We start from the raw sequence: 22,073 nt of genomic DNA, 5'->3' as shown, positions 1-22,073 counted from the left end.
TAGTTCCCACTCGTGGCTAACCGATTTGAGACGACTTAGAGTATCCGCTGTCTTGTTGAAGGCACCTGGAAGATGCTCCGCCGAAAGATATCTGATGTTGGATACTCCACTCCCAAAGCTCCTGAGCTTCCTTGGGTAGCGGAAGAGACCTTGTTCCTCCCTGTTAATTCACATAGTGCATAGCGGTCGTGGTGTCCGTACGGACTAGGACGGTGGACCCTCTGATCCACGGAAGGAAAGCTTGCAAAGCCAGACGAATCGCCCTGAGCTCCAACGGATTGATGTGGAGAATGCGGTGCACGGGCTGCCAGCGGCCGCTCACCTGAAGGTCTTCTAGCGAGGCATCTGTTGTAAGAATTAGAAGAGCCGGGGTGACCGTGAAGGTGAGGCCCCGAGAAATATTGTCTCTGATCGTCCACCACTTGGCAGCCTTCTTCATAGGCTGAGTTACCCTTATTTTGTCGTCGAAAGCCTTCTCCTTGGCGCCATTACAACTCCAGTTGTTCTTGAAGAGGGCGCATTCACAGCCTGCAACGCGGAATTAAGTGAATGCAGGAGCAGATCGATCCTAGAAGGGATTTGTACAGGCGAACTGAAAGTGACCGTCGTCTTTGGAACCGACGGGCAGAGGCCATCAGATTTGCCTGCCATTCCTCCGATGGAAACGCTTTGCAACAAGTCATATCCAGAATAGCACCTAGGAACTTAGCCGATATGGACGGGCACAGGACTGACTTCCCTGTTGAGCTGAAGTCTCAGACGACTGAAGAGGTGAGTGCAAGTTTCGACTACCTCCGAAGCTGCTCAGGAAGACGGTGCCTTTATCAACCAGTCGTCCAGGTAAGGGAAGACTTGTACAGTCTGTCTCCTGAGAAATGCTGCGACTAGGGCTAAGACCTTTGAGAATATCCACGGTGCAGATCTGAGTCCGAAAGGCAGTACCTTGAACTGAAAGTGGCTCTTGGCTACTGTAAATCGTAAAAACTTCCTGTGGGCCGGGTGAATGGGAACATGAAAGTATGTGTCCTCGGGATCCAGGGTGGCCATGTAATCTCCTGGATTGAGGAGATGCAAAATATCCTGTAGGGATACCATCCAAAAGGAGAGATTTATGAGATAGGTGTAGAGCTCCCTCAGATCTAAAATTGGGCAGCATTTGTCTACGGTCTTTTGTACAAGGAAGAACCAGGAATAAAATCCATTGCCCCGTTGGGATAGGGGCACCGGCTCTATAGTTCCCTTGAGGAGGAGTTGGTGGGCCTCCAGACGTAGAATGTGTAGATGTTTGGATTCGGTGGCGCGAGGTGCTTTGGATGGTGTTGAAACGCCAGTGTGTCCTGACAAGACGATCTTTAGAACCCACCGGTCTGATGTTATAAGTTGCCAGTTGTGGAAGTGTTGTTATCCTGCCCCCCACTGGTGTAACAGGGGACAAAGGAACAGTAGGAAGAGATGGAAGAGCCTGGTATCCGCTATTGGCGCTTAGAGGAATCTCTCCCCTGGCATCCCTGTCTTCCTCTAGTGGATGGTTGAGAGAAAGAAGACGATTGGTTCTGACGCTGCGAATATTGTGGCCTGTAAGACTGCAAAGGCTGCGAGGAGGAGGAATAGCGCTGTTGCTGGTATCCGCCTCTGTATGAAGAGAACCCCCTTCCTCTCGCTCCACGGAAAGGAACCTTGCGGTATTGCAAAGTCCCAAGGGACTTCGTCTCAGTGTCCTTCTTTACGTCCTGCAGCACGTTGTAAATGTGCTTTCCAAATAGCATCTCACCATCGAACGAAAGATCCAGGATTTTGTTTTGGACCTCCAGACGAAACCAAGTGGCCCGAAGCCAGTCTTTTGTCGAAGAACTGCAGCTCCTGCAAGAGAGCGGAAAGCCGTAGTAGCAATGTCCATTGCACAATCGATTATCTCAGAGGATGAACGTTCTCCCTCCTGCAAGATCTTTTTTGCCTCAGTTTATGCTTCCTCAGGTAGCTGGTCCAAATACGAGGAGAGATCGCACCACATCTGGCGATCATATAGTCCCAGAATAACAAAAGCATTGGCCGCCCTGACCAGGAGGCTGGACATGGAAGAAAACCTCTTGCCGATATTATCTAGTCGTCTTCCCTCTTTATCCGGTGGCGTGGTAAGAGGTGCCGCCGGATTTTTAGATTTTCTTTGGGCCGCCTGCGAGATTAGCGTCCGGCTTCGGCTGACTGACCAGACAAGCAGGGCTGTCTTCCGGAGCTTTGTATTTCTTCTCTAGATGCGGAAGAACAGACATGACCGTTGTCGGCAACTTCTTGACCTTTATTCCCTCATCCCAGACATGGCCCACTATAGGAATAGAGCGAACAGACTTCTTAAAAGGTTCTTTGAAGTCGTAGAGAAAACATTCCGATTCAACTGATGAAATTGGTAAATCGAAACGTTTAGATGCCCTCTCCATTAGATTGTGGAAACCTCTGATATCAGCTGGAGGAGAATCTGCTGGATCAGAAGTAGGAGAGGCGGGATCCAGAATAATGTAATCATCCCATTCCCTCTCCGGAACTGGGATTGACATAGTGCCATGGTCATCATCCGATGAGTCGTCTTGAGCAGTGACCACATTCTGACGCGGTTCAGATAGCTCCGGAACCTGAGTTTGAGGGAGCTGAGGTGGAACTGGAGACGCCGAATGAGCTGGAGGCTGAGTTGGAAACATGTGATCTGTCTCTTGGCCAGAGGACTGAGACGGGAATCGTCTCCTATAATCCGACAGCATGAATTGGAGGTCAGTAATGAGTTAAGATGGGACACAGACCATCTCTGGCTGATACTGATCCTGGGACCTAGATTGCGGCACATGTTGATGTTGCTCCATATAATAGTCCTCAGAGTCTGAGTCCTGATATTTCACATGCAGTTGTGATGGACTATCTGCAACCCCATAAGAGCCTTCACCATCCTCAGAAAGCTCCTCTTCGAAAAGGAGTGCCGAAGGCAGAGGTGGTACTTTCCTCGGGGAAGTCATTTCAGGGGTAATGCGGCACCTTCTTATAGAAATAGAGACATTCCGTATCGTCGACTAAGCCACCGGCGACGAGTGGATCGTCGACGAATGGCCCACCGTCGACAGGACCGTCGCCGAGACTGTTGTCAATATGAAGCTGGAAGCTGTCGTCGACGTTGTGGTCGCCGTCGACATCCTCATCGACGTGGAAGTAGTCATCATAGGCATCGACGACATAATCAAGGGTACCTTTGTCTGTGGCGTCGTCGACGTAGGCACATGCGACGACGTAACTCCCGTCGACGGAGCTGACGTCGACGCCGGTTGAATCTTTAATGCGGTTGTCGACGGAGCTGAAGTCGTCGACGAACGGATTTTCTTCTCAGTCTTTCCTTCAGGTGGTACAGAAGATGGTTTCTTGAACATCTTCTGTTTCTCAGAGGGTGGGGAAGTTACAGAAGACCCATGGCCCGTCTTCTTACCCAAAACCACCTCAGTAACCAGTCCTTCCCTCTCCTTTACACCTCGGTGAGGAGATTTGACGGGACTACGCCTGTCCGACCTATCAGAGGTCTTTTGCAAGGCTCTGGCAGGGGGGGAGGGGGGGGGTCAGAAGAAGTTGAAGGTGAGGACCTACCCCTTTTTTGAGATCTCCTCGAGGATGTCGCAGAGGAGCCATCATCACTATCACTTGACACAGGATCCTTCCAGGACGTCAATTTCTGTAACCAGGTGAGCAGACGTCCGTCACGGTCCCGCAAGGTCTTAGTAGAGAAGGTCCTGCAGATCTTGCAATCAGTAAGCTTGTGGTCAGGATACAAACAATAAATACAGTCTTTATGTTTGTCCTCCACATAAAGCCTCTTCTTAGCGCAGGTAGCACAAGCCTTGAACAGAGCTTTCTTTTCTTTATCCGTAATAATAAAGATTTGAAGAGTTGAAATACCAAAAAGTTGAAGAAAACTGAGCAGAGCTCAATGGAGACCTTCTGGCACAACGTGCGGTAGAAAATCTAAGGCTCTGAGGCGCTCTCAGGAAGGTTCTATGGGGTGAGGCTGTTCTGATTGGTAGTTCATTTCATTTGGTCTCTTTTACAAAAAGAGGTGGACACGCTACAAAATGAGATGAGGCCTAGGCCTTTTTTCTTCTTTTGTAACCATCTCTATGGTATTTTTTATTACCGGGGACTCTCGACGACTGGGAACGATACAAGCAATGGGAATCTATGAAAGTTCCAATACTGGAGTAACCTTCATTTTCAATTTCTCCTTTTTTATCTGACTGGGAAAAAGTACATGCCACTAATAATGCCTACATTTGAAAGTCCAGACATATCTTACTAATATAAAGTCCTTAGATTCAATGTCCCATAATCAACAAAAACTGCAATAACCCATTAGCAGGGCAAAAAAGCTTCACAAAGCTTTTTAAAATCAGACACCAATAGATAATGGGCATTTAGGTTCCTCTGCAGCAGCAGGCTCCATCCTGCCCACCTTTGTTCTTTACATGCATTAACATGGCAACAAAACTAGAGCTAACCTGTAAATGAGGATTGTTGCGAATAACAGAAGATGCCTCTGATTTAAAGGTTACAAAGTAGCCACCTTTCTTTAGCTTGCACATTAACATCCCCTGCCCACACCCATTTGAAACAGATTAAAGCACAACATACAAAGTAGTGATAACAGCAAACTCTAGTCAGACATAACAAACAACGTTAAACAAATATTAGTCAAACTAAACACCTACTCTGGATGAACCACTATGAAAGTCGTATTTTGTTTGGCAGAGCCCATATAGCTACCATGCAGACTTTGGTTGTGACAGGTCTCTGAAATGCGACTCAAAAAACATTACCTACCCATAACACCAGTTCTCCACGATGGGTATATTCAATGTTTTAATAAGCATTGACATAATAAAAACACATGTGCAGGATACTGGAACAAAGAAACACCTCCCTCCAAGATAAACAATGCCTATGTACAGGCAACCTTTTTCTTTTGGGGCTGGCCAGGTGCACTGTAAGCATCTATTTTCTCCCTCTTAAGAGCTAAAAGTCAAAGTATACTGCCCAAGAGATAGCTCATCATATAATGTTCAACAACTACACTTTCATTTTAAATAGCACAATCCTAGTATGCATCGAGGCAGGTGATCTATTGGTTTGTTTTGCCAAACTAATGAAGAGAGCAAAGAGACAAATAATTTACTGAATGTCAATGGCCCTAACAGAAGAGGGGAGGCTGACATAAAACATGAAGGCGGTATTTGTCCGGATCAACACCAAAGAATGCTGAACTGTCACAGGGAGTACCTCAATACAACTTCCAGGTGCTTCGCAGCTCCAACATATAGATGTTCCAACTTGTGCACTTTCAGTCTCGGAGGGAATGTAGGTTTACAGAAACATCGGTGGACCACTAGCATAACCACAATATTGTTTTTTTACTAAGATGGGGAGCATCAACAGGTCATGTGGATGTAGCGGGTGAGGAAGGGTCAAGAACCTCAAGGATGGCTCTCACTGCTTTCTGTGGCTCATTCCGAAAGTCGAACAAGAAGCAGTCTATTTTGGCAATGACTGAGCTTATATCTTTGACTTCAGAGTAAAACTTGGCAGTCATCAAATCCTCCTGTATAGGACTAGTGAATCTGCCACTGTACCTTGAGGTAATTCCCATTACTCCTCTACTACACTTTAAACCTCCACGCCCTCTTTAGTATCAGCTTTTACATGATGGTGGATAGGAGCTAAAGGCAATGGCAGTAGCTGCAGAGATGGCAGTAGTGGCTGGGGCAGAAGAAGTAGCTGCAGCGGTTGTGCCACTTGGTGCGGGAACGTGAAGTAAAATCCCTCCTGTGCTCTTAAGTCTCTGAGGTGATCCACCTGGACAAGGAGCATCAGGCAACAAGGCACATTGGGGAGGGGAGTAAAATCTCAAGGTATGAATGCCTTCCACAGTATTGCATAAAATCCTACCATAAGGAGGATCCTAGTAATGCCAATGTTGGTCTCCTTAGTCAATAGTAAAGGTGATCCAAGCAACGAGCACCCGTATGATCTTGGCCATTTTGTGCACCCTGTCCAAAGATCATCCTACTCTTAGTATTTGGCATGCAGCTGAATCAAGCTGTTAGTAGGACTCATCTTCTGCCTCATGCTAAGCTTTTTTTTCAAAGAGGTTTGCTGGCAATTCTGGTGGCACCTTAGTAGGAAGAATGGGATTACACAAGAGTAGTAGTGACTGTGGGTTATCTGGTTACTGGCAAAGGAGTTTTCTGTGTCACTGATAAGCATGTCACAAATTTTTTGAAGAGTCAACAATGAGTCACTGAAGAAAAGCTGAAGTCTACCATTATAGAGTCACTGATGAAGTGGCTGCTTTCAATCATCAATGGGTTGCAGAAGATATGGTGGATGGACAACAGAAGATGGTGCAGAGCATTGAGGTAACCAGAGGTCTCTAGTAGAATACAAATCTTGTTACTGTCCGGAGATTCAGAGGCAACAAAAGAATTTCCAAGTAATCTTTCATTTATATTGTTGGCCTCTCGAAAGCATGATACTTTAAACCCGTAGGGACAAAGAATAATTGTGGCTTAAGAAGTAAAACCAATGAATGCAGAAGCTTCTTATTGAAATTGTCCAAAACATCATAAACGACAACCAATCAGTTTTAAATTCCTTAAAATTTATAACACCATCCTACAAACTATAAAGAGTTCAGCTTTTTCAACAAGTATCAAATTGTTCATATGTACAAACTCTTCAAAAGAGGCTCGAACACTGATGTTCATTTGGAAAGAACACTAATGTGCATTGCTGTGGCCATAAACATGAAGAGAAATAAAGACTGCTGCTAGCTACCTTAGACATGTAATTTGAGAGATGATCGAATTCCAATAAAATATATGAATGCTTAGATCAAAGACACAAGACCTCTCCTTTTCAATAAGTTAAGAAGATCTGAACCAAAATCATTTTAAATCTTAATTTATGAATGGGTTCAATCCTCTCAAAGTACCTCAGCGTTTGTTATTTTCTTAATTCAGAAAGGAATGAAGATACAGAACTAGCTTCTTACTACAGGAGGAACACCCTCCATAGATACTAAATTCATAATTTTCAGACCACTGTGACGAAAAGATTCCTTTTACAATGTAAAGTAGTCTAATAGAAAATATGTAACATTTTTGCTATTTTGTAAAAGATATTGCTGGGAATGTGTGATCTCCTTTCTCCAAGGGTAGTGACAAACTTGACTGAGGTTTGGCCTCATTACATTTTTGTTTTGGATGGACTGACTATGTCATTAGTCTGCAGCATGAAGCATATATTTGAATAACCTCCTATCCTAGGAGGTAAAGGTGTACAATGATTGAACCTCAAGGACGTTTGTGTCCAAGAGGTTTTTGGAATTAAAATGGGCAATTAACATTAAAGCAATAAGTCAGCTTCAAAAACTATTGAGGCAGCTCATCTGTATGTTCATTGTGACAATATGCAGGAACATATTCAACAACACTCCTTCAGAATCACGGACAGCGGCCATAGTCGTCGTTACACTGTCGGAGCGGAAAACATTCTTCATGCAAAATGATTGTAGAAGCAAATGGGACCGCACAGAAACTATTCTTATGTTCCAACAGTGACAAAAAACAATCTTTAGCATGCTTTGTTATATCATTCGTACAAATAGAGGAGAAAAAACAACTTAAAAGATTTAAGAACTTGAATATCAAAAGCTACAAGGGAATGGCCATTTTCCTGTGAAGTAACATCTACTGTGCAATTCAACATTGCAAGACATTTTAAAACAACTTTGAAAGACAGTGAAATAGGCAAAGAGATCGCAGGAATACAAACACTACAAAGAGTATTTTTTTTAAAACAATACAATGGACTCCGCAATAATCTCATACTTACAGATACGGAAAGTAGTGGATGAAGCTCTTTAAACACCAACGGATCTAGTGGGCCTTGTTTCAGTACAGCCAGTACTGTGAAAAGTACACACAGTGACGAACGAATTGGCACAGTAACAAAGAAACAAGCCCAGAAGCAACGAGGGAATGCCTGAACGATTGTGGCCTAGATCTGAGATCGCCTGTATACCACATCATCCCTCACCACCACATTCCCTCTTTCCCTTTAGGGGTAGCTCACTGAAAAGCCACCCTTAGACATTTATGTATCCCAGTTAGGGATAAAAACAGTGATCTTAACCTTACATAGTGGCATAGTAAGGCTATTAAAATCTATTAACATTGACTGCAAATAGGCAGGTACACACCCCGAGTGCAAATTGAATAGTCCATGGGATTACCTTTCGATCTGAAGACAATATCAAAGCCACTGGACAACCCCAATGAGATACACACACACACACACACACACACACACACAACACCTTGTTGCATTGGTGACTGAAAAATAAAACCTAATAAAAAACTAGCTCCTGAGTGGAGTCTGATTCCTAGAGAACTGAAGATGTGATGGGCTCGTGAAAAGATATATATACGCACAATTTTATTTTTTAATACGGGACAAATCTAGGTGAACATTTGGATAGTGAAAGCCCAAGCTTCATGAGTTGGTTTACTTTGATGGCTCCTTGTAGGCTATGTGTTACTGTAACCATTAGGTGGCAGTTTGCGTTCAGAAAATCAGTTTTATTAGCAATGTCCGGAGCGATAATTCCCATCACAACGGGGAAGCAAGGCCTGCTGGTAACTGGTTACCGTTAAGATAGGAAAAGTTCACATCTTGTGCCAAGAAGCCTTCATCACGTACACAACAGATGAGCTGTCGAAAGCTGAAAAAAAGACAGCAGAGCCCAGCAGCTTGAGTCAGTGTATCAACTTAAACTAAGACAAGAAAGGACATTAAAAAACATGTGTTGCTTTAAGAGACGGTACCTACCAATTTCACTGATGGAAAACTAAAAACGCAGGACCCGTCATAGATTCCGTAGTTAGAACGGTTGGTTGACATTTCAACATACTGTCCTAGTAGCAAAAAAGCTACAAACGCTAACCTGTACGCGACTTCATTTAACTGAGCAGTCATCAAAATGTTTTTTTGACAATTTTTGGTTCAGGGAAGATTTATTTCCCTTATTTGGCCTTAACCGTCTTACATTTTACATTTAATTTTATATTCTATGATTTTTTTTGAGCCCCAATAGGAAAATTCCCATAACATGTAACACAGCAAGGTGTATTTGCAAAGCTCACGTTCATTCTTGTGCCTCTTGGAGGGGACGAACCAGCTGTATATTGTTACCCAAATCATGGTGCTTATTTTATCGACATTTGTAGAATGAAAGGGTGAGTGGGCCCGAAGGTATTTAAACGTTAGAGATCAAACAGATTCCTGGAGTAAATGCTTTAATCTACTGAGCCACCAGACATGCTATGATCTACTTTATTGTAAGAAAGTGGCTCTGTTCACACAGAACCTATTTGGGAACAGTATATACAGAGTCCACAGTCCCCAGAGGTTTGGCAGAGGCTAAAGTTCGATATAACCTTACTCTCTAAAGTGGTTGCTTGGTCGAGCAGTAAGGCAGTATCAGAGGACCGTATAAAGCATTTTTTGTACACACTCAGCCAGCAAATGGTCTCACACACTCAATAACTGAACTCTAGACCAATGGTTTTGTATCAAAAGATAGTTGTTTTATTTTTAGAATCAATAGGTATCAAAATATACTTACTCAGAATGAGATACTTTAGTTAAATACTTTTTAATAGGCAATAGACTTTTGAATGAAATAGTTACAGTAGTTGCAAAGGGCAACACAATTCAAACACAATTATACATTGAGCTCAATGGGAATTCCTAAGTAAATGCAATTGATTACTTTTAGGATTACTTTTCTAACCTCAGGACTGGATCCTAGATTCAGTCCTGGGACAGTTCCTGGAAAAATGTAAGTAAATACGTTTTGGTTACAGGAATGATTTTTAAGGAATATTTTTGTATTTTACAAGTTGACACTTCGAAATGTTTTCACACAGAATCACCAATGTTATCCTACGGGAGGAAATTCACTTAACAGGTAAGTGGGGTTATTGTTACTTTTTCTAACTCAGTGTTGGATCCTGGATCCAGCACTGGGACATCTCCTGTAAACAGTTGAAAGAATGTGTTTTTGTTATACAGGTGATTTTTAACGAATATTTGTAAGTTTGCAAAATCCACACTTATAAGAATTTCTGGTGAAAACCAGGCAATGTTAACCCATGGAAGGAAAATCACATTATAGGCAAGTACGGTTGTAATTACTTTTCAGGGTCAGTGCTGGGCACCAAGATCCAGCACTGGGATCTCTCCTGATAACAGGCGAGTAAATGTAGTATTTCGGTTGATTTTAGATGAATATTTTAAAGTTTAGAAACTCAACACTTAGAAGAATTTCCAATTGAAACCTGTCAATGTTACCTTATGGAAGAAGTGACTTATCGGCTTTTGGGTAAGTGCTCGACTGGCAGAGTTAAGGTTCTGGGCACAGGCTATGGGGTCTCCCAGGGTCAGGTAAGTACAGTTGTTACACCCTCAGCGGCACAGGGGAAGCCAGGTGTAGAGTGAGTTAGGCACAATGTTATCCTATGGGAGGCAGGGGGACTTTGGCTGGTGGCTGCTGGCTAGCAGGCCACGCAGCTGTGGGAGCTGGGCTCCTGGTCACTTGCTCAGGGCAAATGGGGAAGTAGATTAGAGTAGAGGTTGCACTGCCAGGGACACTCGGGCGGCTGGGTGCAGGGTGCTTTTGAGCCATCGGGCGCTCAATGGATTTCAATGGAGAAGCTCAAGAACGAAGATTCTTCAGGCGCGACCACCACTTCGAGAGGTAAGTTGGGTAGTTGGAGGATAGGTAGGCACCCAGGAGTTGGGCACAGGGGGCCGCAGGGCACCGGGTGCAGGGGTGCCTTTTGGTGATGGGAAATCATACCCTCTGCTGGTCGCGGTTGGAGGGGTCCCTGCTTCTGAGGCTGCAGGCGTCGTCAGGAGCTTCGAGGTGGGTCCTTGGTGCTGGATTCGGGGTCACAGTCGCCGGGGGGACGTCCTTGTGGTCTTTGTCCACTCAGGCACAGGCCAGGCTTGGCAGGTGCAGAGTGTGCAGGGTTCGCGGTTCCTGGCTGATGTCAGGGGTCAGTTACTTGCTTTGAGCAGTACCACGGCTCGTGGGAGTCCCAGGTAGTTAAGAGTCATAAGGCAGTCAGGTCCTCTGGGGTTTTTGAGGTTGCTGACCACTGGAGATGCCGGGGTTTAGCAGGAGCAGGTTCGAGGGTCGACAGGCCGGTAGGGCTGGGGCCAAATCAGTTTGGCAGGGCTTCCCATCTTCAAGATGGGAAGAGCCCGGATATGTGCTTTGCCTCGCCGCCCCCACCTGAGGGGTGGGGATGGCAGAGGCTGGCACACCCCCTTTCCTTCCTTGGGGTTTCCGGCCAGTCTTCTTGCCAGAGTGGGGGTCAGAACGGGTAGGGGCCAGATGCTGAGTACAGCAAGTGGCCTGGAGAAGCTCACAAAAGGTGGCATGCCTTTGAAGCTTCCCCTGCCCATCCTGGGGAAGGAGACCTAGCACCTCTCCCAGGATGTGCATTGTTGCAGGCCCAGGAGAACGGATGGCTCTCTACCCAGGGGTCCAGCAACATGTCTGCTGTGTGTCAGCCTAGGCAGCCCCTCGGACAAGACGTGGATTGTAGGTTAGGTTCAGGGGGCATCTCCAAGATGCCCTCTGTCGTGCATTGTACATTAAATCCCACACTGGCATCAGTGCGGGTTTAATGTGCTGAGAAGTTTGATACCAAACTTCTCAGTCTTCAGTGTTATAATCATGGTGCTGTGGAGTTTGTGTTGACTATCTCCCAGCACCATACACTCTTAAGTGGCAGCACTGAACTTACAGTGCCCAGGAATGGACCTGGGTACTGTAGGGGCACAGGGCTCATGCACCTGTATCCACACCACTGGCATAGGGCACCCAGCTAGAGGGGTGGCGGAGGTATGCCAGGGCAATGTGTGCTGTGGGCATGGCACACAGGGATGTGTGCTATGTCGACTCTTTGTTTTGTTCTGCACCAAGACACTCAACCTGCAAAGGCAGTGAAGGTGTGTGTCAGGGTACAGGGCCTCTAAGGGTGGCACAATAAGTGCTGCAGCCCTTAGAGGCCTTCTCTGGTCATAGGGCCCTGGGTACCTAGGGTACCATTGGCCAGAGATGCCAATTGGGTTTAGGCTTCATCACAGTTTATGGGAAGGAACATAGGCCCTGGGTACCTGATTGGCAGGAGCCCAGGGCACACACAGTCAAAGTACATCAGCAATTCATTAAAAAGTGGGGGCATACCATGCAAGAAAGATGGCACTTTCTCACAAATACCTTTGATGGAAAACTAGCATTTTGCTTATGCCAATGAAATATGTACGAAATAATTTAGGAAATCACTAATTTTGAATTATGCATCTGCCTAAAGGAAAAGTCAGTTACCTGTAATCCAACTTCTTCTCTAGAGGAATTAGAAAATGATAAGCCCTTAAGTGTCTGGCCCAAGGCATATGTTGGGACGGAAAAGCTCCAGAACCCTCAGTGTCCCAGTTGCAATGATTTTTGGTCAAGGGCGACCACGGATCATGCATTTTGCTGAATTTATCATGTACACTGGGAACATAACGGATAAGGTTTAATGCCAACATGTATGAAACTATACTTGCCAGTCTATTAAAATGCCTCACGTGCACCTTTCACAGGTGCATTTGGTTGGACTTTAGTGCCTATACCTCAGCTGGATGAAAGAGTTAGATGAGGGGGGGCAGCAAGACACAGGCGCTTCATAGAACGCCTTTAATTCCCTATGCTTGGTACGTGCAGTGTGCGCGCCCAGGTGCTGCCCGGGCAAAGAGCGGGCCGGATGCACCAATCCGAGCCCAGAGGAAGCTGGGCTTGGCCACCTCTCTAGGCTCCATGACCAGGATTCTGACTCTTGGATCAATAAGTGGTTTAAAGTTGAGACAACTAATCTATTGCCTTAAACAGGAGCAAAAGGAAAAGTAGCTCTCTTAAACCTGGAAAGAAATCGTGGCCATACAGACTACCTCAATCACAAATCATCTAAACTCAGTAATGGGTGCAATAAATACTGAAATCGGACACCGCCTAAAGGCAATCATGCTAGCTTCTCACTGAGTCATTGGTGACTATCTAGCCAAGAATGTGACTCGGCGGAACGGGGGCATCATCTTTTCTGATAAGACAGCAGTCAAGACTGGAGGGGGCTAGTCATACACTGAATTCCTGTTCTATTTATGATTTACAGATTGAATTTATTGAAGGTCACCTGTCTCTTTCCAAACAAAAGGTCTAGGCAAACAACAGAAATAAATATTTATTTATTATTTAAAAATTTGTAAAGCCAGATTCTTTAAAAAAAAAAGTCACAAAGGTGCACCCATGGTTTATGTCCTTGCATTAGTTCAGATTTGCTGCTTTCATAAATTCACAAGAATTTGCAGAAGTAGGTCAGGAAATAGTACTCCTAGAAAATATCTGAACTGCATTTTAGTACGAGCAAATATGCATGTGCAGATTTGCTCATGCAAAAACCTGTTAAGCGGTAACAAGTTCACATTCCCACCAACCACTTTTTTCCTCAATCCTGAATACATTTTACCTCTGCCCTTATCGGGAGTAAATTTCCAACCTTTCTCTGTATGGGAGAAGAGCTAATGAAAACATGCAAGTTAGTATGTTTGAACAGACTCAAGAGTATTCCATCCATGGGCAGCTATTGCTTACTGCTATCTCCAGCCCCAGTTTGTAGATCCTCGGAAAGGTGGCAAAATAAGGAAATTGCTAGTATTCAAACCCTACTATGTTATGAGCTCTGGCATAATCAGAGAGGCTATTATCAGAGCTCTTATATAATGAGATTGCTGCCATAATCGGTCACTGTACTACATGGCACCAAAGGGACAAGTGGATTTTGTTACAGGACAAGTAGATTTATGAAGCAACCTGTCTCATGGACATGTAGATATTGTATTCACACACCTGGGACCGACAATTTGACTGTTGCTTTTCAAACCAAGAAATCAGAACGATATAAAAATTGCTCAGCAGATATGCAAAAAAGTACTTGAGGAACGTAAAAAAAAAAAGATGAGAGGCAAGGCATGGGATGATCTTTTAGCCACCGAAAAACCAAACGACCATAGGGTGTTCTGTGAAGTAGTGAACCTCTTCATTATGGATTATATATCTCCTAAGGTTTAATGTTTCATTCCAGCTGACAAGTGGGAGTAGTATTGTATGTAGTATTATGTATTAGGTTAACCTCTTTTCATGGCTCACTATTGCTTAAATGTTAGAATGCTATACATTGTAAACGCAATTGTATCACCCATTAGGAGCATTGCTGGAGGAATTCTTCCAGCTGGCGGCCGAGGTGAACAGTGCCTTCCGCATCTTCTCAGTTGTGGATTGTTGCTTTGAATAAAACCTCTCACAAGTAAAATCACTGTTCTTCCTCGTTTCCCACGTCGCTATAGTGGGTCAATCACTTTTCTAACATTTGACTTTGATAATTTCCTCGATCTTCTGGGCCCGAGGGAGGTGAGAAAATTGAAGATCTAACTTCTCCTTACCTCTGAGCCAAACTATCGAGGTTAGTGCAGATATTAAAAAGAGCCCATGAGGGATGGTCCCGACGAGGTCACAACAGACCTTTTTAAAGGAAATATTCCACAGTGGGCCACATTAATTACTAATGTTTTTAGAGCTGTGATTATAGGCTCAGTAATAGATTATTGGAAAGAATGTATAATTGTCCTCATTTTAGAGAAATGTGACAGGAATCAACCTAGTTGTTACCATCATACTTCCCACTTGGACTCAACTATTAAGATTTTGGGACACATCCTATTATCAAGACTGGAAGCATAGGTACTGGATATGAAAATCTTGTCTGATGTCCAATTTGAGTCCCGCTCATGGGCTGGCATGGTGGAGCAATCCCTAAAACTGTACCTCTTACTGGAAAGATGTTTTAAAGCAAGTAAGGTTCCCAACAAAGCGATTATGGATCTATTCTGTGCTTTTGACTTGGTGAACTACCCCAAATTGAGGATCCAATGGAAAATATGGGGGTAGAAAAATCCCTGGTTACATTAACAACTACATTGGGGAACATCAGCAAAAGTGCATTAGGGGCTCCATTGGAAATCCACCCCATGAATCAACTAAAAATCTGGTGTGCAACAAAGATGTGTTCTTGTCCCATTTTTTATTTGAGATTAATGGAAAAAGTGACTTAACTGTGAAGTGAAAAAACGGGTCCCAAATAGGAAAACTTCCAATTCCTATTTTATTATAGGCTGACAGCGGCGTCCTTATAATGAGAACTGCGAATAGGTTACAAATTTTGCAGGACTCTTAATCCTTTATGTCTGAATTAGACGTGAAAGCAGATTGCAGTGAATCGAATGTTATGATCTGTGGCCCCAGAAATGCTACAACTAAGGGTTATTCATCAGGAAGGGGGAGAGAAGTTCCTTTAGCTACGTTGAAGAATGTTTGGTGCCTTTGCAATCCTTTATGACTGAGGCTAAAATTGGGACCTCTGTTAAGTTTAAAAGTCAAGCAGTTTCAAAGAGCTGCAGATGTAGTCTTCCGATTTTCCTCAAGGTTAGACCATGAACCGGTGAAAGAAATAGATTGGAATAAATAAGACCAAATGTGTACTGGTGTGGTTGAATGGTGCAGGACAATGGGATATATCAGTACTGATAACTTGCAATGGGTTGATAACAGTTTTGTTCATAGACTACAATCAGTCTCCAGAGCACAGCTGCATACACTGGTCACCCCACGTTAGGCATGACACCTGGAAGATAGGATTGGGGCAGCCCCTTTGCTGCTACGGCTTAAACTTTGGCAGAAGGATAAGGCTGTTTTGGGGGTCAGTGATTTGGGTTTGCTTAGCACCCGACAAGGCTGCGATACCCTGATTTAGTTACGTGGAGTGGTAACCTACGTTGTTGGGAGTTCCAGATCTCTTTTTTACGCCAGAGTGCTCAGTTCCCAAAGAGAAAGTAAAGTCCTTATATTGTAATCACTGTTCTAAGATGAGTAGAGATCAGGTGCAAAAAATGCAGTAGGCTGCTGAATATTCTGATCACTACCATGACGCATGAACTAGATCTGGTTTTAATTCATAATCCATAGTATAGATTTTATCTACTACGTTTATGGCTTAGCACATTGCACTTTTTGTTGCATTCTCTATACAGGGATCCTTGGTATTAAAAACTGTCTGTGATAATTTTTCATCTCACAGCACCACTTTAGTCTTTTTTGCACTTTATACAGTTCCATGCTTAGCCTCTTCTTGCTATCAATTCTGCGTAAGGCTAATATTAGACAGTGTTTGCGTGGTATGAATAATTTACACCAGTTAGGATTACCGCAAATTTATTATGCTGTTATCAACTATATTAGAAGTGCTCTAAACATTAGGAAAATATATGGAATTCTTCGTTTTGTATTTATTAGCTGCAACGCTTTTTTGATGTTTTGTTATAATTTTGCCTAAAACTTATTGGCATGTGGGTTTCTTTAGTTTAAGGATTTCTTTCTTACCTGTTGGTCTATAGGTTATATGTGCCTTGCTCTGTTTATGCCAACTTGCCTTTACACTTTTATGGCTTTTCAGCCGAATAAAGGAATATTGACTGTGCTCTAGTAGCCCAAGGCAAAGGCAAACACCCTTATACTATACATAAGCGGCTTCTACCCCTTGTATGACAAACTGTTGCACGGAAAGTGTTGCACTAGCAAGAGTTTGAATGGGAGAGGGCCTCGAGCATCCATCAAACTCGAAGGCGAGGGTTCCATTGTAGCCTTGAGAAGTGTGTGGATGCTCTACACAACCAGTCACAGGAATAAGATTGCATATTTTATCCAAACAATTTAACTAGGCAAAAATATAAGAAAACAATAGGATTTCATAATTCTTCTCTCTCAAACTTTCAAATTCCTTCTCCAGCTTGTCGGCAGGAAAGACAGCATGAATGTCTGGATGCTTTAGTCTAGTCTTGCATGTACTTCTAAAAGACCGGCTGACCTGCTCACATCCAGGTAAACTGCTGGTTAGAGACCAGAAGGGCATCCTTAAAATGCGAACCTAGAACGGACAACACAGAAATAAATCCAGTGCTCTGTGAATACAGGAGAGAGGAACTCTAGCAACTGTGCCCCTTTTGCTTATTTCGATTGTTATTTCCTATAGTTCGTTTATAGTCCAACACGGATAGAACAGAAAATGAGACAACGTAAGTGCAAAATGCTGCTCTTACACAAAAGGCAGTCGATAAAGGAAAATACCTGGGTTAAGGAAGTTATTCGGGCAGCAGCCTGAGACCAGCAGAAAACAGACAATTCACACTTATTCCGGAATGCAACCATGAGCCTGCATGATTTTGTATGCTAACTCCAAGTGTCAAGTTTTGGCGCATGCACTGAAAATCAAGACTGCATGAAAGCTCGGCTACAATGATCTACAATCGAACTCTCTGCTCGTACACAAGACTATATATCGGTAACACCAGCCATGTTAAAGAAGCAATCAAAGGGTAGGAAAGTCTCAAACTTTAAATCAGGGGCAGTTTGAGAACATCCCTTCTAACTTGCCCTTTAAGCAGGAAAGCTAAAAACACGGAACACATGCTACGTCTTAAACTCTCATACACTTTGCAGCTGGAAGGATTTATAAGGAGCTTGCTTTCAGTCATCTTAGCACTACAAAAATATTGATGATTCAGGATTTCGTAAAAAAAAAAAAGTATACAAAAAAAGCAACGGAACGAATCAATCTCAGCCACTGGAAATTATGTGGGGCCGCATCCCAGCCCATTGATATTGTTCTCATCATGCCACCCAACCATATTCAAATCGGTCTTGATCCTGCTCCACTGGGGACAGTCCACTGCCAATCCCTCCCTGAACCGGAAAACAAGCAATCTAAGACCATTTTCGCCATTAATACTGCAATGTCCTAACTGGGACAGATATGTGGAGACCCTGGGTCCCGTGCACACACTGCCATTGGACCCAGAGCTACTGAGCCCTAATACCTGTGATTCTGGACAAGTCACTTCATCTCCCTGTGCCTACAAAATGAATGTGACCTAGTGCAAAGAAACGGATGCTCGTGTAAAGTGCTCCAAAACCTACGGAGCAAGTATGCGCTATATAAAACTACAACAACAACAAAAACTTAGGAGACATGATTTGCAAATTAACGATGGACTAGAATGAGCCTAGAGTAATTACCAGTGGCCAATTCAAGCATCACTGTGTAAATTGAATTTAAAAATACAGCGGACAAAGAGTGCCTTTACTTTACTGATGCCTCAATTGTAGCTTAAGAATTCAGACTAGAGAGTACATCAAGCATGAGAAAGGTGGTGATATAATTGGAGCTGCAAAGTCTTGCCGTACGGACCATGCGTTGCTGTGTACCACTTAACAGAGCTCAGGAAACAGATATGTAATACAATACAGAAAATGAATAACATGTAAAGCACAGAGTAAATAGTATGTTTTCATGGGGCAAACAAAATTACAGTCAACGGGATGCCAACTTCTATGCTGTGCAAAGAAGGAATAGAATAAGCAGCCTGTTAATTCACGTCGTATGTTGCAGGAGCAGAAAAGATGAGCAATACAACAATGGATAGTTAAACAGAACATTTGTACCACTGCTCCGATTGTCCCTGATGTCAACAGTAAAGGTGAAGACTTGAAGACCCTTTCAATTTTCAGTTTCTGGCTTGCCAAGTTTATTAACACAACCTCATCTTCAAACATTTTATGTACAATTAGCACAGAATGGAAAAATCGTACGTATGTATTAATCTCTTCTCTTACCGGTATCTGTGAACAAATATTCCCTTAAAAATAGAATTCATCATATTTTCTATTTCATCTTGGTTTTCTTGCAGCTGAAAATAAATAAACAAAAGGTCAGAACACACCTCCACAAACTCAGACTAGCAATATGTCGGTTTCCTCTAATCGATAAAATGCTGTAAATCAGTAACTTTGGAAAGAAATTACGATTTTACCACACCATCTTTGTGTGAAGTCGCATACTGACAATATCCAAAGTAGTCCTGCTCATTGACAAAGATCTCACTTAAAATGGTTAAGCACATAAGTAAGAGTGCTTTAGCATCATAAGCACATTAATAACCAACAGCATTGTGAATACTGAAAACGTGCTAACATTTTTAAAGTGGCTAAATGTAGGAAAATCACTTCATTAAACAGTCTCCAGAGTTCAGGAACTATGGAGGATGGTTGCCAACAAGTTATTTATTTTATTTTTTAACGGGGGGCGGCGTTGTCTGAATGACTGCGTACACTTCCTAAGACTTTCAGTTGTGCACTTATGTTTGTATAGAGTACCAGGTAAACTTTGTTCATAAGAGTTTTGCTTCATAAGAGTACTTCAGTGTCCCTCCAAAAACTTGAGACTATGTGCCACCAAAAATACAGTGCTTTGTGGAACCACGTGAAGTGTGGTATTGAAGGAAGAAGTGTAGAGTCGGGCTAGGTAGGTGTGAGGTGCATGTTCACAAAAAAAAGTTTTATGAATTAAAAATCTTAAGGTTAATCTTCCTTTTATCTTGTGGTCAAAAAGCCACCTGTGGTGCTGGGGTGAACTCCAGAGGAGCATTTTTTACTTGTTCAGTGTACTCTTGTATAAAGTTCAAAATGCAGCGGTCCGGTTAATAGCAGGACCAAAAAAGGCAATGCGACAGAGGCCAGCAGGACACTGCTCTGGCCACCAGTTAATAGTTGAATAATTGGTAAAGTTTTAAACCGGGTTTCTGGCTGCATAAATGTTATTATAAATAAGGCCGATGATGGTAGCTCACATTCTGCTCCCAGGGCCCTTCGAAGTCGAGAAGAAAAATGAATATATATATATATCAGAGCGCTTTACATGAGCACCAGTTGCGTAACAGGCGGACACATTAGTTTGTTAGGCACGGGAGCTGAAGTGATTTGCCCAAAATCACACGGGTGTTGAGCATCCCTGCCGAGACACGAACCCGGTTCCCCAGCTCCAAGGTCGACCGCTCTAGCTGTTAGGCCACTTCCATTCCCAGGATTACATCCAAATGGGGAAGAAATCTTTCAATAGCTGGTCCAGGGCTAATGTACAATACCAAACGAGTTTCTAAAGTTTCAGTACCGGTCTAAAATGCAACTATATTAAAGACACTTTCTCCTACAGGATTCATAGATTAACTGTGCACTGCATAGCGGAGAACTGCTTGAGATGAGCTTTTTAAATATATGGGCCAGCCCATTTCTGGGCAGTGATTCTGTAGATTGTATTCTCATTTCGTGGATGGTACCAACTGGTCTATAGAATTTCGCGTGCTTTTGCACTTCTCAAAAACATGACACTTCGGGTCTAATATTCATGTTCACAACAAAAATGTTTAACCATTACTCAAACCCTCTCATTTGTTCAACTCTCTTTAGGTTCCTCCACTGGCTAGTTACATTTTAATTAACATTTAGAAATTGGTTATTTTTCTATTTTATGGTAATTAGAGCTTTATTAAAAACATTACAAGAAACATTGTCGTTACACAACCTAACTACATGTCACACGTTGTAACATTTGTTCATCTGCGATTTTCAACTAGAGCATCATTCTTGGGATTCTATTTCCACTGATTCAAACTGCACATGAAAACCTGCATCTTGCTGATCACCTTTGGCATCCAATTTTCACTTTCTTTAAAATATTTTGCTCACCAGCTTTTCTGTAAAATTTACTTTCAAAGTTTCAGTCTCATACTTTTTATTCTGCCTTGCGTCTTCTGAAAACATTCATCTTCTAAATTTTTTAAAACAAATATTTCAGCTTTTGTTTTTTATATACTGGAAGAGTTATTTTAATAAGTATGGTTCCTTTGATGAAGGCGGAACAAATTCAATGAAAAAATTAGTTAAGCACTTTACAGGTCAGATTATCTACAATTACAAAAATGTAACAAAAGCAAATGTAGTTCTGAAAAAATGTATTTAGATAATGCTCAGCTCATTGCAGAAAAAGGTCTTTAATTCGCAGTATATATTTAAGCTATCTACTGAATCATGCAGGATGTCAGCGCGGCGCCCTGGAAACGCTGTTTAAATGCTTTTAAATTAGTGTCCACGTCATTTAATTTCTCAATGGCAGCTGAAACAATGATTGGAAGGAAAAGGTGAACTTGTCTGCGTTCTGGGAGAATATTTGCCTCGTTATATCCATTACCAGGTTGAAAGATGGTTAAGTAGTTGAAACTAAAGAAGAATGTTCTTCTAGTATGCCTCGCAGTAACAAATTTCATGGGGTAAGGTACAGCAGGTTTTTATGATCAATCCGTTAGGGGATATTGGGATTTACCACTTCCAAATAAGGTATCTAATGGGCAAATGCCTATCTACTGGCCAACAGTTCCCTCTCATAGATTGTATATATTCATTTATATCCCAAAATCTATAATAAAATGAAAGTAGAGGATGTACAGTTGGAGTCTAAACATCACATTAAGACAACACTGCTTGAATGGTAAATGAAGATGCATCTGTTTCCCCTACAGATGGTAATATTTCATTAGGCTGTCTTACTATGGGTGAGAAAGTAAATGTAGCCTTCATCTTCTGGGACATCCGTTCCTCTCCTCCTTTCAAGTAGTATAGTAGCCTTTTATGGGGAATTTTATGATGGGTTGGATTACTGTCAGGAAGCCTAGTAAAAAATGCTAACAGAAATGGGCAAATCCAACAAATCTTGGCAGTTCTTTTACTGAGCATAGGCAAGGGCACTTCAAAACTCTCTTTACTTAAGAGGTATCCATACCAATGCCTTCTCCAAAGATTTTTACCCATAAAAAGAATATGCTGGGTACATCAAAGAGAATCGTTTTTCCCTTCAGATGCAAAGCAGGTTTTCAAAGAGGAGAGAGCACCTGTCTGTAATTTTGTTGTAAGGTATCAGAGTAGATAAATATATCACCAA

General features: G+C 42.8%; 1 protein-coding gene across 2 annotated transcripts in view; it reads right to left on the bottom strand.

Annotated features, from left to right (window-relative positions):
• The window catches only part of STAG1 (STAG1 cohesin complex component), a 1,292,585-nt gene that overhangs the window by 671,900 nt on the left and 598,612 nt on the right, over positions 1–22,073 (bottom strand). For both annotated transcript variants that reach the window (XM_085634343.1, XM_085634344.1), the window contains exon 9: positions 18,917–18,990. In XM_085634343.1, the coding sequence (XP_085490469.1) occupies positions 18,917–18,990 (74 nt within the window). The remainder of the gene's footprint in view (positions 1–18,916; positions 18,991–22,073) is intronic.

Source organism: Triturus cristatus, chromosome 11, assembly GCF_964204655.1.
Source record: "Triturus cristatus chromosome 11, aTriCri1.1, whole genome shotgun sequence".
NCBI classification, from domain to species: domain Eukaryota; kingdom Metazoa; phylum Chordata; class Amphibia; order Caudata; family Salamandridae; genus Triturus; species Triturus cristatus.
The sequence above is the reverse complement of the archived record's forward strand: the minus strand, read 5'-3'. Positions and strand labels throughout refer to the sequence as shown.